This window comes from Mytilus trossulus, chromosome 1 (genome assembly GCF_036588685.1).
Source record: "Mytilus trossulus isolate FHL-02 chromosome 1, PNRI_Mtr1.1.1.hap1, whole genome shotgun sequence".
NCBI lineage: Eukaryota > Metazoa > Mollusca > Bivalvia > Mytilida > Mytilidae > Mytilus > Mytilus trossulus.
The window spans coordinates 103,095,341-103,111,882 of record NC_086373.1 but is presented as its reverse complement, the minus strand read 5'-3'; the positions used below and the strand labels follow the sequence as shown (position 1 = coordinate 103,111,882).

At 31.7% G+C, this 16,542-nt stretch overlaps 1 protein-coding gene across 1 annotated transcript; it reads left to right on the top strand.

The window, feature by feature from the left end:
- The first annotated feature begins 468 nt into the window (after positions 1-468).
- LOC134711525 (cytochrome P450 10-like) lies at positions 469-13,652 on the top strand. The gene is made up of 12 exons (XM_063572160.1): positions 469-743; positions 2,981-3,104; positions 4,169-4,357; positions 4,866-5,062; positions 5,571-5,761; positions 6,185-6,405; positions 7,217-7,357; positions 8,208-8,374; positions 9,609-9,687; positions 11,074-11,233; positions 12,618-12,661; positions 13,231-13,652. Exons 2-12 carry the CDS (start codon positions 2,982-2,984, stop codon positions 13,342-13,344), a joined length of 1,626 nt encoding a protein of 541 aa, XP_063428230.1. The 5' UTR covers positions 469-743; position 2,981; the 3' UTR covers positions 13,345-13,652.
- The last annotated feature ends 2,890 nt before the right edge of the window (positions 13,653-16,542 follow it).

Below are 16,542 nucleotides of genomic sequence, written 5' to 3'. Positions count from 1 at the left end.
CCAAAATTCATTTCTTATATATTAACAGTACAAGAAAATGGCTATTCCACGAACATCACAAATACCCCAACTTATAAACCTATCACAGAATTAAAAAATCTACATCTTTTCAAATCCCCATAAACTTTACAATTATAGTATCCATATGGATACAAAATACATATTTTTGTAAAGGTCTCAAATGTGTAAATGAGACTTGTAAGCTTATTCTTAAATGATTATTCAAAATGATAACACTTATACAAATACATTTTGATTTTCCCCCAATTTACCGAGGCCTATTTATGCAGTAAAATGGGTTTTAGCATAAAAAAATATTTCTTTTTTTTTGTATTTGTTTATATAACCAGAAATGCTTTGAATAACTGGTAATATTTGTTTTCTACGAAAAGAAATAAAAATATTGTGTTTATAATCTGTTATTTTATAATCAGTTGTTCATTGACGTCAAGTAGCCAACTGTGAATTCTAGACACTTGGGTTTGATATTCATTCTGAAGGCGTAAGCAATGGTAAATCTACTTACATGATTTTCACAGGAGGCGATAGACTTTGTGATCAGGTGTTTTCATTCAGATAGGAGCTGTGGATATTGACCAATCACAATGGTCATATATCTCACTGACTTCATTTATAAACGAACATTAAAAAGATGCCTCAGTGCTCGATAAAAGTAACATCAAAAAGTGCTGGATACCCGCTGTACAATAAGAAAAAAAAAAACAAGAAACAGAAACAGCAATGTAAGTAAATGTATAATGATATCGTTATTGTTTGATTTCTCTATTGTCTCAACGGATTTTTTTTTGCAAACTTTGTAAAAGCATTTCTATAATCAATATGATGTTTTGTCTACCCCTGTTGCAATGTCGGCGAATACGTTCTTTTTTAAAATCACTTATTTTAGATTGTCTTTAACTATTATTTCATAAGAATATTTGTATTTAGGAGCTTTTTAGATACTTTATTATTATTATTATTATTATTATTATTATTATTATTATTATTATTATTATTATTATTATTATTATTATTATTATACTAACTATTTGTATTTAATAATGTCAACCCTTGCACTGTATTACATCGTTTACTATGGTCAACAATATTATCAACAGAAATTGATATTAGTGAATAAAGTATTAAACAATATTTTAATGATAAATTAGAGCAATACCTCGTCGCAATCAAATGTTAAAGAGGGGTTGTAAAACAGCAATACAATCGGGCACAACTTCATGGCGAGAACCAACTGACAGCACTGTTTCAAACGTTTTATCTATTAATATACCTTATATAGAACTAATTAGATTAGAAAGTAATTGTAAGGTATCGATGAATAGTTACTAATGATTAGGAAAGCTTTGTAAGGATTTCATTTCCTGCTATTGTTATGTTTTGCTTGACATCCCTCCATTGTGTTTTAATGCAATAGTAAATGTTTGTTTACAAGTAATTTCAACGTAATATTAATATCCTAATAACTATAAAAATTGTCTGGCGCTAATACAAAATGTAGTCCTGGTATCTATGATGAGTTTATTTACTACCACTGGATCGATGCCACTGCTGGTGGAGATTTATTTCCCCGAGGGTATCACCAGCCCAGTAGTCAGAACTTTTGTGCTGACATGAATTTTCATTGATATGGTTTTATTTAAAAAATTACTGTTCACAAAAGTTTGAATTTTTGAAATACTAAGGCTTTTTCTACCTCAGGCATAATTACCTTAGCTGTACGTGGCAAAACTTTTAGGAAATTTGGTCCTCAATACTCTTCAATTTCGTACTTTATTTGGCCTTTTTAACATTTTTGGATTCGAGCGTCAATGATGAGTCTTTTGTAGACAAAACGCGCGTCTGGCGTATATACAAAATTTATGATGATTTTATTTATAGTGATGAAGATAAAATCACAGTATTGACTGCTTTACCCCTATTTTTTTTACATTTTACCTAATATGGATTTCTTTTGTACATACATCGTTGACAATAGAATGGGATTTATGTGACTGTCATGACTGTCATACATGTGAGAGGTTTAGATAGCTATAAATCCATGTTAAATCCACCATTTTCTACATATTACAAAATGCTTGTTACAAGTCAGGAACATGACCGTTGTTGTCTATTCATTTGATGTGTTTGAGCTTTTGATTTTGCCATTTGATTAGGGACTTTCCGTTTTAAATATATCTTTGAATTCAGTATATTTGTGATTTTAACTTTTGTTTTGTATATAAAAAAAATATTCAACTCCTCCTTTTTCGTCAAACAAAATATTACTTTATAAAAGAAGTGCTACATGTACGACTCACACAGACCAATACTCCTCGATCAATTGGAAATATTGAAATAATTTTTATTTCGCTTAACATTGTCATTTCATTTACACTTATTTTTCTGTCAACAAGAATACAATGATCAGTATTTGAAACCAATTTATAACAGGTTTTGTCTATCAGGATCCAAGTTCCAAAGAATTGAGTAAACTTTTAAAGAACTAAAAGGAAAAAAAGTTCCAGTGCTCCTGCCTCTTTATTCACATACTAAATTGCTCACTCTGAAATATTATGTACAGCTCTTTATATAAAAAGTTGTTAATACAAAATTACATAATTTAATATAGTCAACACAAGCACAAAATTATTTTGTTTTAACTTCTTTTATATAAATATTTGTTTACCGCGATATCCCGGTAGCATAAGTACGAATCCAGGCGAGGAAAGAACAAAAAATGAGCGAAAGTAAATTTACAGACTTAACATTGTTGGGCTGATGTTAAGACGAATTATATATATATACATTAACTATTTAATTTTTTAATTCAAATAACACCCATACGATGATGTTTACAGTTCATACAATGACCATTATTATAACATCAATATTAAGATACAAAAAATAAAATAAAACCATATATACATTTGCCTAAATTTGAGCATAATCATAGTTCTTTTGAAAAATGCATATTTTATAGAATGAGAAACGGAAGTAACCTTATTCAAGCTATAACAAAGAACTCACAGCGGGTAGTATCAACAACAGCAGCCAGCAAACAAAGCACAAAAATACTAACGATTGATGAAGTAACAACACAAACTGTACGTCGTATATACAGAGTATTAAGTTAACTTCTTTTTAAACATCACAATCATGCAAGGAATAATAAAGTTATAAAGCATGTTTTGAATAATATGTTTTTTTCTCAAAAACATAATTCAAAATGTTGAAATATCTAAAAGAGGAGCGAAAGATACCAGAGGGACAGTCAAACTCATAGATCGAATAAAATCCGACAACGACAGGGCTAAAAATGAAAAAAAGACAAACAGACAAATAATAGTTCACATGACACAACATTGAAAACTAAAGATTTAGTAACATACACAAGTGTTTTAGGCTTTTTGGATGTGAATATTTTTCAAAACTGTATTTAATGCCGATAAGGTTTTTTTTGGATGTGGCATATATTTGATTATTTCATATAAATTCAATATAAAAACCTAAAAGAAGAAGATCCTTGATTCACTGTCATCCGAGAGGAAACATTTCATGCATTTAGGGCATGGATAATTTTAATTCTAAATAAATCTGTAAAATGTGTCGAACGAATTGAGGTGCAACAAATTTGAATTACCACTTTTGTTGAGTGGGAAAACATCAAACATATATGTCGCGAACTTTTAATTAAGGTTACACCCCCATTTGACGTATACAACACTTTGGAAAATAACACCATTCCACATTTACAATTAAATATAAAAATAAGTAACCTCTTTATGAGTTAAACCAAACTCGGGAATTTAATTTGAATAAAACAAGTGTTAATTTTCTTTTAGAAACTTTTATTTCACATTGACAGTTCTATTGATTAATATTGAATCTTAGTACAAGACAATAAAAGTTGGACTAAAAGAGGGACTAAAGATACCAGAGGGACAGTCAAACTCATAAATCGAAAATAAAAAGACAAACAGACAAACAATAGTACACATGCCACAACTTAGAAAACTAAAGAATAAGCAACACGAACCCCACCAAAAACTGGGGGTGATCTCAAACTAACTTGTTACTACTCCATTTTATGATTTATTTTGCTAAAATTAATATGTTCAAACTAAACACCAACAGTTATGCATAATGACAAATCAATTGTCCTTTCTAGTGTCCATTCAGAAAATCACTGGACAAAATTGAAAGCGTTTTGAGACCAACAGAAGAAATAAAAGCTGTAATACCAAAAAGTGAAATACAATCCTTTCAAAATGTACCAGGACCAAAAGGGTTACCAATCGTAGGTACATTATTCGACTACTTCAAGAAAGATGGACCGAGGTTCAACAAAATGTTCGAGGTAAGTTGTTCTTTATAACAGACAATATTTACGTTCTGTTTTCCCGAGTATCATAAGAGTTCAAACAGATTCAAACAGATTCATTCCGCATCTTATTACACTTTTTCTGAATGTTAATACAGAAAAAAGCTTTGAACGCAACACAATTGTTATAAGTCTATGTTTTCAAAAATAAATTTCTAGTTATGACTTATATTTCGAATTTGGAATAAAAGTCCAATAAAAAACTAAATATGACAACATTTGGTGTTTAAAAAACTACGTTCAGAATTCAGATTCATTTTTAAAACATATTTTATTAAAAATAAAAACAAAACATTTTCCGACCCTCCAACCTTCATTTCTAACCTCCCACCAAAAAATAGAAATTAAGCAAAAATAAATCGCAATAAAAAAAATTACGCATGACGTGTTTAAAGTTTTAAAACTTCTATATTTTCTTTTTGGCTATAAAAATAAAGAACTCATCAATACTGATTTAAATTTTTGGGTGTTTATTTATCTATAGGCATACAGACAACGAGCTATAGAATACGGGCCAATATATAAAGAGAAAATAGGTCCAATATCATCAGTAATTATAAGTGATCCTTTGGAATATAACAAGGTCATTCGTGCAGAACGCAAGTATCCAAACAGAAGAGAAATGGAACCAATGGCACACTATAGAAGGAAAAGAAACATGGGTTTAGGACTAGTTAATGCGTAGGTATACATTTTAGATATAAAAAAAAAATACACATATTTCTCGTATTGTGATGAATTTAACATACCGGTATTGAAATGTCTGCATGAGTTAATATTATTTATATGCTAATTTTACATTTTAGCAACCTACTTGTTGTTTTGTTGAATATCATTTGATTGTTTCCTATTTATGGTCATAATTTGAACTTTTCGACTATTTTGTAGACATATTTTGTTTGTCAAACAAGTGAGAGGTTTAGCTAGCTATAAAACCAGGTTTAATCCACCATTTTCTACATAAGAAAATGTCAGTACCAAGTCAGGAATATAACAGATGTTATTGATTCGTTTGGTGTGTTTGAGCTTTTGGTTTTGTCATTTGATGAGAGTCTTTCCGTTTTGAATTTCCTCATAGTTTTTTTTGTGATTTTACTTTTTGATAGTAATAAAATGTCGTTATAGAATGAAAAACGAAAACACAAATGAACATCCTAGTAAAACCACAAAATTGGCTTTATTTTTGAAGGCAAGGGGAAGAATGGCATAAACACAGAACAGTAGTCAGTAAGAAAATGTTGAAAATGAAAGAGGTGTTGAACTATTGTGGTGAAATGGATACAGTAGCAGACGACTTCATGCAACATCTCGCATCGAGACGAGATAACCACCATGAGATCCAAGGACTTGAAACAGACATCTTCAAATGGGCCATGGAATGTATGAATCAAGTTTCCGGAAATATTTCTGTTTGATGTTGTTTATCTCTTAGTTATATCAACGCTTTATTGATAACTTTTCCTAAGTTTTGTCATTTATTTAATCTTAATGAACAGTTAAGTTGTAATGTATCAGAATTTGTAACTTGTATAGGTCTATTGATTTCTTTAGTAAGTTTGCCCTTAGGGCATTGATTCATCATTTCTTATTTTTCTTTTTTGGTAAATGTAATTTGCTATTTCATCCTATATTAACGTATCAAATGTGTTCATGCTATTCGTTATACGATATTTCATAACATACAATAATGCTTGTTGCATAAAGAAGCAAGAATATAAAGTGAAAATACATTTAGAAATTTAAGGATGTGCACTAAAAAATATTCTCTGTTTATTATATAATTGCAACCTATTTTCTTTTCAGCTATAGGCACTTTTTTATTTGAAGAACGAATTGGGTGTCTTGGTGAAAAAACTAATCCACAAGCTCAGGACTTCATCGTTAATCTACAAGGCTTCTTTAAGTTGATGCAACCATTGATGTATAATATTCCCTTATACAAAATTTACCCCACCAAAACATGGAGACAATACGAAGAGTATACAGATAATATTCTAAGAATAGGACGCTCGTTTGTTGACAAGGTATGCTCTTACTATACATACTAAAATCAAGTTTTCGATTACCTATAGTTATATTTTCTATCAATGTTCTGAGAATAGGACGCTCAAATGTTGACCAGGTATGTTCTTTCTATACATACTTAAATACAGTTTTCGATCACAAATATTTGTATAGTTTCAGCGTTGTTATCTGTAGTGTTTATCGGTAAATTTCCTGTTTAGTTAATCCAAGAGATTAAAGCCAGTAAATATGAATAAATTTGGATAAAGTTGTAAATGTTTAAGTTGTCAATGAGCGAAAAAGAATTATTGATTGCTGTGTATTGTCTAGTGCCAACTAAAGTATATATTTATGAACACGCTATGAAGGCTTTTAAACGTACTAGTTTATAATGAAAGCATGTTTTTGTTTGTTTAAAAATTTAGATAAAATGAGTAGTGCGTGGAGCGTCGGTTTTTTGAACTGAGAGTTTGATTTTGTACAACTACTGGTTTGCAATTATTAAATGTCAAAGAAAAAATATTTGTTTTGCTTGTATGCCTGTTTGGAAAGGTTGTAAAAGATAATGAGCTTTTGGATGTAAGCAAGAAATTTTCTTTAAATATAAAGTCGTATATGGATAAATTGTATGATTTGGATTATAGCTCTTCATCTTTTATATAAGCTTTGGATTTCAAATATTTTGGCAACGAGCATCACTGAAGAGACATGTATTGTCGAAATGTGCATCTGGTGCAAGATAATTGGTACCTTTAATTTTATTGCATTCAAATTTACAATAAGATAATGTTGAACAATCTATATAAACATGTCAACATCCTAATTTTTCAGAAAGTTGCACAGCTTCAGACTGCAGGCACACCAGATGATGATCGTGTATCATTTCTGACATACCTGCTATCCCAGCAATCTTTAACTCCAGACGAGGCATTATCAACTGCAGTTGATCTTCTAGTCGGGGCAACAGAAACGGTATTGGAATTTATTCTTCTGTCTGTAGCATTCACTTTAGTGACATTTTGTCTGTACTATGCTCCTGTATCAGATGGCATGCACATGATCTTTCAACAGAGAGACAAAAAGATACCAAAAGGACATTCAAACTCATATGTCGTTAATAAACTGATAATGTCATAGCAAAAAAAAAACGAGAAAAAGTAAAAAAAGAAAACAAGACTTCAAAAATTTAACATAAAAACTAACGATTGAGCAACACGAACCTCTACAAAAACCGAGGTCAATCGGAGGTGCTTCGGAAGAGTAAGCAGATTCTGCTTTTCAAGTGATAGTATAATTCATTAGGTCATATTCATGGAATAGAAGAAGGGACTGCTGTTCCGACAATTGGATCATATGCATCGTCATCTGTAAAAAAATATATCTTCTAGTACGGTCAACAAAATCGTGATGGTTTCTGTATAACTTACTAAGAGATGAGTTTAACTTCACCACATAAAAGTCTTTGTTTAATAGCTTCCTTGTGAGCAGCAACCATATTTAAAAGAAATTATGATATGAAATACAGGCCCTATGATATCGTTTCAACTTGGGGACTGGGGGATATATACTCCATATTCAAGCTATGCTGAAATATTGCCAAATAGGAATTAGAACTGAAACTGAACTCATCCTTTTTTTCGTACAGTTTTCATTTCAAGGGAACATCATTGTTTATTTCTAGATGTCAGTTAGGTTACAAGACTGATAATCTATAATATTGTAAATCGAATTAAAAAAATGAAGGTATAAATCTGTGATGATACTTCCCTTATATTACAATATCCTTAATTATATATCACATATGTATTCTCATATCTTGCAGACAACAACTGGTTCTTTATGGGTTTTATATAACTTAGCAAAGAACCCAGAGGTGCAAGAAAAACTTTACAGAGAAACAAAAAATGTACTTCAGGACAACGAGCCGATAACGCCTGAAAAACTTAGCCAGTTGTCTTATGTAAAGGCTGTAGTAAAAGAGACATTCAGGTAAGTTAATGGACATACATAATAAATACTAGTAATTAATTAAAGATCACAATATTGAGCTTCCAATTATTATAAACTATATAACGTGGACTGGAATCTGAAATAAGGTACCAGGATTTTAATTTAGTACGCCAGACGGGAGTTTCGTCTACATAAGACTCATCAGTGGGGCTAATATCAAAACATTTATGAATCCAAACAAGTACAAAGTTGAAGAGTATTGAGGATCCAAAATTCCAAAAAGTCGTGCCAAATACTGTTAAGGTAATCTATGCCTGGGATAAGAAAATCCTTAGTTTTTTCGATAAATTCAAAGTTTTGTAACAGGAAATTTATTAAAATGACCACATTATTGATATTCATGTCAGCACCGAATTGTTGACTACTGGGATGGTGATACCCTCGGGGACGAAACTGTTGAATATGCATGCTCTTCGCTGTTCTTCATCGATGTCCTGTTAAAATTTTGGCTAGATGGTGTATGCCTTTCAAAAGTGAATTCAGTATACTTTGTTTCGCGTATCTTTTCGTGGTTATGGATTGACGTCATACTTTTTGGTTCGGTATAGTTATAACATAAGTATTGTTGCTCTTTTCTCGACGTTTTCTTGTTTGTTCTCTAAATACTTTTGATAAGGGTCCTATGCTGTGCTCGTATTCTTTGATAAGCCGAATTAGTCATTTGTACGCCTATAACTTTGCACATGGAAAGATGACAATAATGTTTGTTGTATATATCCCCAAATAGGTTTCCCATCATCGGTTGCATTGTATTGATTTAAACTCTGTGGTATTTTTGTGCGCATTTAACATGTTTGAAACGCACCCCATTAGTTTCAGACCATGTACATAAAATGATTGTATTTGGTTGACTCCAAACAGTGGTGTTGTTTATTCTCTATAGCACACATAGTCGTTTTTTTAAATAACCTGACGTCCGATGTCACATTCCTTGATATGGACGAGGAACATGTTCTTTCAAATGAGTTGGTCTTGAGAATCAGTGAAGAGACATTTATTTTAGCAATGAGCTTATGGTGCAATATAATATTGATTGATTGTTGGTTGCTTAACGTCCAGTGGCAAAGGTTTTATGCATGTTCAGGACGAGTTCAATATAATAGTTACAGCGACTGTTATTTGAGGCCTTAAAGTACAGATTTTCTCCAGTTTTCGGTCCCGATAACTAAAATAACAGTTTTTACTTTAATCATACTTTAAACTTTCCATTCAGATTATATCCCATTACATTTGCCACCAGCAGACATATAGAGGACAAACTAGAAGTTGGTGGATATATGCTTCCAGCTGGGGTTAGTAGTTTCAAATTATATTTTTAAGATAATTATATATGGTTTATACCTGATATAAAGCTTTCATTTATCAATGTATTAGTGTATACATTCAGTCACCCATTTAGTTTACTTAAGAAATAGTTGTTTCTGAAGATTTTCTTTTTATGAGTAATGTTGTTAAATACACCTAACTAAATAAAATTGACTAAGGAAATGGGGAATGTGTCAAAGCGACAACACACCGACCATAGTAGAAAACAGCCGAAGGCCACCAATGGGTCTTCAATGTAGCGAGAATTCCCGCACCCGTAGGTGTCCTTCAGCTGGCCCCAAAAAATATGTATATTAGTACAGTAATAGTCGTACTAAACTCCGAATTATACACAAGAAACTAAAATTAAAAATCTTACAAAACTAACAAAGGCCAGAGGTCAGAGGCTCCTGACTTGGGACATGCGCAAAATTGCGGCGGGGTTAAACATGTCTATGAGATCTCAAGCCTCTCCCTATACCTCTAGCCAATTTAGAAAAGTAAACACAGAGAAATACGCACATTAAAATTCAGTTCAAGAGAAGTCCGAGTCCGATGTCAAAAGATGTAACTAAAGTAAATAAATAAAATGACAATATTACATAAATAACAACAGACTACTAGCAGTTAACTGACATGACAGCTGCAGACCTCAATTAAACTGATTGAAAGATTATGTCTTCATCATATGAGTTTCAGGCACAATCCCTTCCGTTAGGGGTTTAGTATCATACTATCTTAAATATATGAGAAGAACATAATCCGTGTCATGCCAACAACGTTTTTTTTTAGAATAAATGTGTTTTGTTCCGATGCTAAGACCCTATAAGTGAATCAATATTTAAGCCAAAATATGCAATCTCCAATGACCTGACAACAGTATCGTAACTATATCCCTTCTTGATGAGTCTGTTTAAAAGTTTTGTAAGCTTTTGAGGTGAATACTGACATTTTTGTGCTTTGTAAAGAAAATTACCATAAAAGATTGGATGTGAAATGTGAAATACCTGAACGTATAAGATGTCTGGATGTTGAGTTATATTTACGAATTATTTCCTTATACCGGTGATAAAATTTAGTAAATGTTTTAACCGGTTTATGTAATCGAAGCATGTCCAATTGACATAGTTCTTTTTAAAGTACACGAGATACCATTTGTCGTGAAATATTTAACAGACCTTCACTGTATTTACTTAGAAACTACAGAAAATAGATAAAATTATAAGCTGGAGACTATTGTTGCATTTGTGTTAATCTGAAATGTTTTTCTTTTTTTAATTTAGTTACGTTTTTTGTCTTTAATGCATTCCTTGTTGTATGTACTTATTCAAGTACCAACACATGTTAGCATAAGTATAACTATTTCATTGTAGACACATGTCCAAGCAAACTTATACGGAATGTTCCATGACCCTGTACTCTACCCAGACCCAGAGAGTTTCAAGCCAGAGAGGTGGTTACAGGGAGAAATGGATAGAACTCTAAAGTCCCTATCAAATCTTGTTTGGGGTCATGGCGCTAGAATGTGTATAGGTAAGCATAATTATGTGAAACCAAAACACTCATATATTTTATCAACTTATGGCGATATTCATAGCCGCAGAAATTCATGTCTCTGCATTCTCTATTATTTACCGTTGCATCTAGAAAAGAAGAAAACAACATCTTCCTGCATACCAATAGGTGCAAAATTTCTGACAAAAACAATGCTTGGGTAGAGACAGAAGAAATATTTCAATCTGTACAGATAATTGATTTATTGCCGTAAAATATAGGTGCAATAAACATTTAATACTTAACATAATTAATTTCATTTGGTAAGCTCTGAAACATGATTTTAGGGAAGCTTTTTTATTATTATTTCAAACGCGTTATGTATTCCTTCAGAAACAAATAGAGAAATTGGACACAATAAATGCATTGATCAGTTAAAAAAGTGTTTGCATAAACAATAAAGTAGTTTACAGAACAATATTTTCCCCCGTGTAAAATGGTCTAAATTATGTGAAGGTCAAAATCAATATGTTTGATAAAAATGAAAGTACAGATTAAATAAAATGTAGAAATTGCATTGAATTTAACTGACTGTTTGAATGGTTGTAGCAATAAGAAATTAAACAAGAGACTAACGCATATCTACTGTTTATACAAAAGGGCTTATTCATATGTTCTTTTTACACAGACGGATTTAAGCTAACTATCGTTTAACTACTAGGATGAAGCATATATTCTATCAACAACATAACGTTGGAGCATATCTGCTTATTCTGATTCAGGTGGCTCGGGACTATTCGACTGCGCATAATTTCACGCATGATTTACAAAAGTATTTGTCGTAAATTCGATATTATTTTTTTTTTTTAATGTTTTGATTGATTAGTTATGTTAAATCATTGTAGTTATGTGAATAATAGAATAATTTCGTTATAATTCGTATTTGTTAAATTGTCAAAATGACATTTCACCCATTTTCACCAATTTCCCGCCAAAATTTGGGTTTTAAGGCAAAAAAAATTTTACCTTATCGGTGACCTACTTTTTTTATTTGCTCATTCTTTGGAGCTATTTTTCAGCTTTTTATATTACATTTTTGGATCAAGTGTTATAGAACGTTTTCTTGATAATCCGATAAAATTATGTAAACACCTCTATTTTCCCTATCATTTCATTGAAAAATGGTCCCTTTTACATACCTGTTTAAAAGTAAAATTGTGAGCTTAAATGGTCCGTGACCCCCTATTTTTTTCCCGACCAATTTGATTTAATTTCTGTAAAGAATAAAATAACAAAAAATACGGCACTTCTGATAGAAACTTTTGATAGGCCCCGAGCCACCTTGAGATATGCATATAAAGAAAAGATATCAATTTTGGAATTATTATACAATGTACATAATGTGTATTTACTCATGTTTTAGGTAGAAGATTTGCAGAGCAAGAAATCCATATAATGTTAACAAAGGTAATCAATTGTTATAAAACGTAGAATTTTATATCAGATATTTTGCAACTGTTGAAAGACGCTGGGTGGGGTGTCTACCTTTGCTGTATTTAGCTCGACTTTTCAACTGCATGTACAAAAACACAAATACAATATATATACAACATACAACATACGTTAACACATACACAATATTTAGACAAAACGATACATAGAAAACTAAAGACTGAGCAAAACGAATCTCTTCAAAACTACGGAGGATAGCAGGTGCTCGAGAATGGTTAGCGGATCCTACTCAACTTGTGGAATCTGTCATGTTGCTCATGGCAAGTACACATTTGAAATAATAATTCATGAAATGCAATAGAGGTACAAAAGGTGCGCTTATATAGCCGTTCACAAGTTTAACAGCTGTTGGACCCCAAATATACAGATGTATTCTTTATCGAAATACAGTTACTCTTAATTTGTTTTTCAAAGAATCCATAAAGACCACTCAAATTTGTCCGAATGCGTTCGATTTACATATAATACTAGTAGTAAGTTTGAAGAATAACATATATTTGATATTTCTCAATGTTTGTTTCCAGATTGTTCAGAATTTTAAACTTGAATATGACAACGAGGATATCGAACCAGTTCTGAACACAGTTATGACACCCGACAGACCACTCAGGCTGAAATTTATACCTCGTTCTGTCTAATTCAAATGCTCTACAATCAATCTGTGATATTCAATTCAGCTCACATTGTGATATTCTTACTTCATTCAGTATCAACACAAAATCCATTAAACAATTTACAGCATGCTCAATTTTCAACCTGTCTTGCAATTTTAAAAGATTAATAAATATCATTTTGAATGTAATTCATATTTATCTGTTGACTGCGCTTTTAATGGTATCATGATGATGAACGATTCTTCCCCGACAGAAGCAATGTCATAGTTCTCCTCATATGCATACACATCTACAAAATTTTGAAATTTGAAAATAAAACACTTCGGATCACACAGAGTTGTTTTGTTCTACGTACTTCTAGTCTTTATCCCATTAGCCTACATTTGTTTTTCGTTAATTTTTTTTTAATAAATGTGGCCGTTAGTTTTCTCGTTTAAATAGTTTTCATTGTCATTTCGGGGCCTTTTATAGCTGACTATGCGGTACGGACTTTGCTCATTGTTGAAGGCAGTACGGTGACCTATAGTTATTAATTTCTGTGTCATATGCACATTTCGTCTACATACGATTCATCAGTGCTCGAATCAAGTTAGTCAAAAAGAAAAAGAAAACAAAACTTGAATAACCAATATGCCATAAAGTTGTGCCAAATCTGTCACAGTTCATCTGCCTACGTGTTTCGGAACAATACATTTACATGTGAAAATGACAGTTTCAATGATATTGCATAGAGTGATGGCTACTATGCTTGTGATACCAACGGGGCTAACTTTTCACCACCATTTCATCAACCATGCGATTGTAAAAACTAATTGTAAAGATACAAAGCTCATAATGTATTATACCGGACTATCGTTTCGTATACAAATGACTCATCAGATGCGTTTGGATCATTACATGTTTAAAATGGTCTCATCAAATACGAAGTTAAAGATTATTACAACTTTTAAATGGAGACAAGAATGCAGACCATTATAATAACTTCACAAAACAGCACAGCTGACTATAGAACTATAGAGGCAACTACTAGTATATTACATCTCCTTAAATAACGTTTATAAATCGCGTAACAGCATTTTTTGTGTAAAACACATTACATAAGCTGATTGATTAATGAATTAGGTATTCACAATTCACTTGGAAACTCACCATCTTCTCCAAGACACTTAATAAAGATAAATTCCTTGATAATCATAATTCGGATCAATTTTCCTTTGGAGTTTCGACCAAAGATGAAGATCTTGATGTTCTATATTATTATTGTTTGACGTAAATTTTACATCGAGGTTCTGAAAAAGGAAATCACCAATTCACCAACATTCCAACTGACTCCATTTTCAGAAAACGAAATCTGTAACAAACATAAACTTTTAGCCTCCGCTTTACAAGCAGAGCCAAATACAATGAAAGTTCCAACTATGTATTGGCTTCCGAAGCTACACAAAACCCCTTACAAATATAGATTTATTTCGTCTTCAAATCATTGTTCAACTACTAAATTGTCTATTATTCTTACCAGCACACTTGGTACAATTAAAAACCTTATAATAAATTGTTCAAATAAGGCCTTCGAAAATAGTGGAATAAATTACTTTTGGAGTGTCAAGAACTCGTTGGAAGTACTTGATAAATTGCATGCTTATATTGGTGATTTTGAATCTGTTCAAAGTTTTGATTTTTCTACCCTGTATACCACATTGCCTCACATTCTCATTAAGAAAAAATTCACACACCTAATTAAATGGGCATTCAAAAAATCAGAATGTGAATATATATGTTCAAACTCTTTTAGGTCATTTTTTAGTAGCAATAAACAAAAAAACTATGTTAATTGGACATGCTTTGATACTATATATGCCCTTGAATTTTTACTAGATAACATTTTTGTTCGCTTTGGGGATTCCATATATCGTCAGATTATCGGAATTCCAATGGGGACTAACTGTGCACCACTTATTGCGGACCTCTTTTTGTATTGTTACGAGTTACAATTTATGACAAAAATAAGCAAAGACCCATCAAAACAACATCTGATAAACAAATTTAATAATACTTTTAGATATTTGGATGATATTTTGGCTCTCAATAATGACGACTTCAGTATGTATATTAATGAAATTTATCCTGGTGAACTCACTTTAAATAAAGCTAATACTAACAATGACCACTGCCCTTTCCTCGATCTTGATATCTATATCACTAACGGAAAGCTGAATACTAAAATTTATGATAAAAGGGATGATTTTTCATTTCCTATCGTTAATTATCCGTTTTTAGATGGTGACGTTCCCTTGTCACCATCTTACGGTGTTTATATATCTCAACTTGTACGATTCGCTCGTGTATGTAACAATGTTTTAGATTTTAACGAGAGAAATTTATGTATTACTGAAAAATTATTACACCAGGGTTTTCGGTATCACAAACTAGTCAAAACATTTACTAAATTTTATCATCGGTATAAAGACATCATTCGTAAATATAGCTCAACATGCAGACTTTTTATACGTTCAGGTATTTCACATCCAATTTTTTATGGAAATATTCTTTATAAAGCACAAAGGTGTCAGTATTCACCTCATAAACTAACAAAACCTTTGAATAGACTTATTAAGAAGGGATATAATTACGATACTGTTGTCAAGTCATTAAAGATTGCATATTTTGGCGTTAATATTGAGTCACTGATAAGGTCTTTGCGTCGGAACTAAACACATTTATTCTAAAAACAGTTGTTGGCATGACACGGGTTATGTTCTTCTCATATATGTTATGATGGTATGATACTAAACCCCTTACGGGAAGGATTGTGCCTGATGTTCATATGATGAAATCATAATCTTTCAGTCAGTTTAATTGAAGTCTGGAGCTGGCATGTCAGTTAACTGCTAGTAGTCTGTTGTTATTTATGTATTATTATCATTTTGTTTATTTTCTTTGGTTACATCTTCTGACATCAGACTCGGACTTCTCTTGAACTGAATTTTAATGTGCGTATTGTTATGCTTTTACTTTTCTACACTGGTTAGAGGTATAGGGGGAGGGTTGAGATCTCACAAACATGTTTAACCCCGCCGCATTTTTGCGCCTGTCCCAAGTCAGGAGCCTCTGGCCTTTGTTAGTCTTGTATTATTTAAATTTTAGTTTCTTGTGTACAATTTGGAAATTAGTATGGCGTTCATTATCACTGAACTAGTATATATTTGTTTAGGGGCCAGCTGA

What these genes read in the sequence shown, in the direction of transcription:
- LOC134711525 (XM_063572160.1), top strand. Translation starts at nt 2,982, where the DNA reads ATGAGAAACGGAAGTAACCTTATTCAAGCTATAACAAAGAACTCACAG. An exon ending in TAGTCGGGGCAACAGAAACG is followed by an intron (nt 7,358 to 8,207) that starts GTATTGGAATTT and finishes CATATCTTGCAG; the next exon opens with ACAACAACTGGTTCTTTATG. An exon ending in GATATATGCTTCCAGCTGGG is followed by an intron (nt 9,688 to 11,073) that starts GTTAGTAGTTTC and finishes ATTTCATTGTAG; the next exon opens with ACACATGTCCAAGCAAACTT.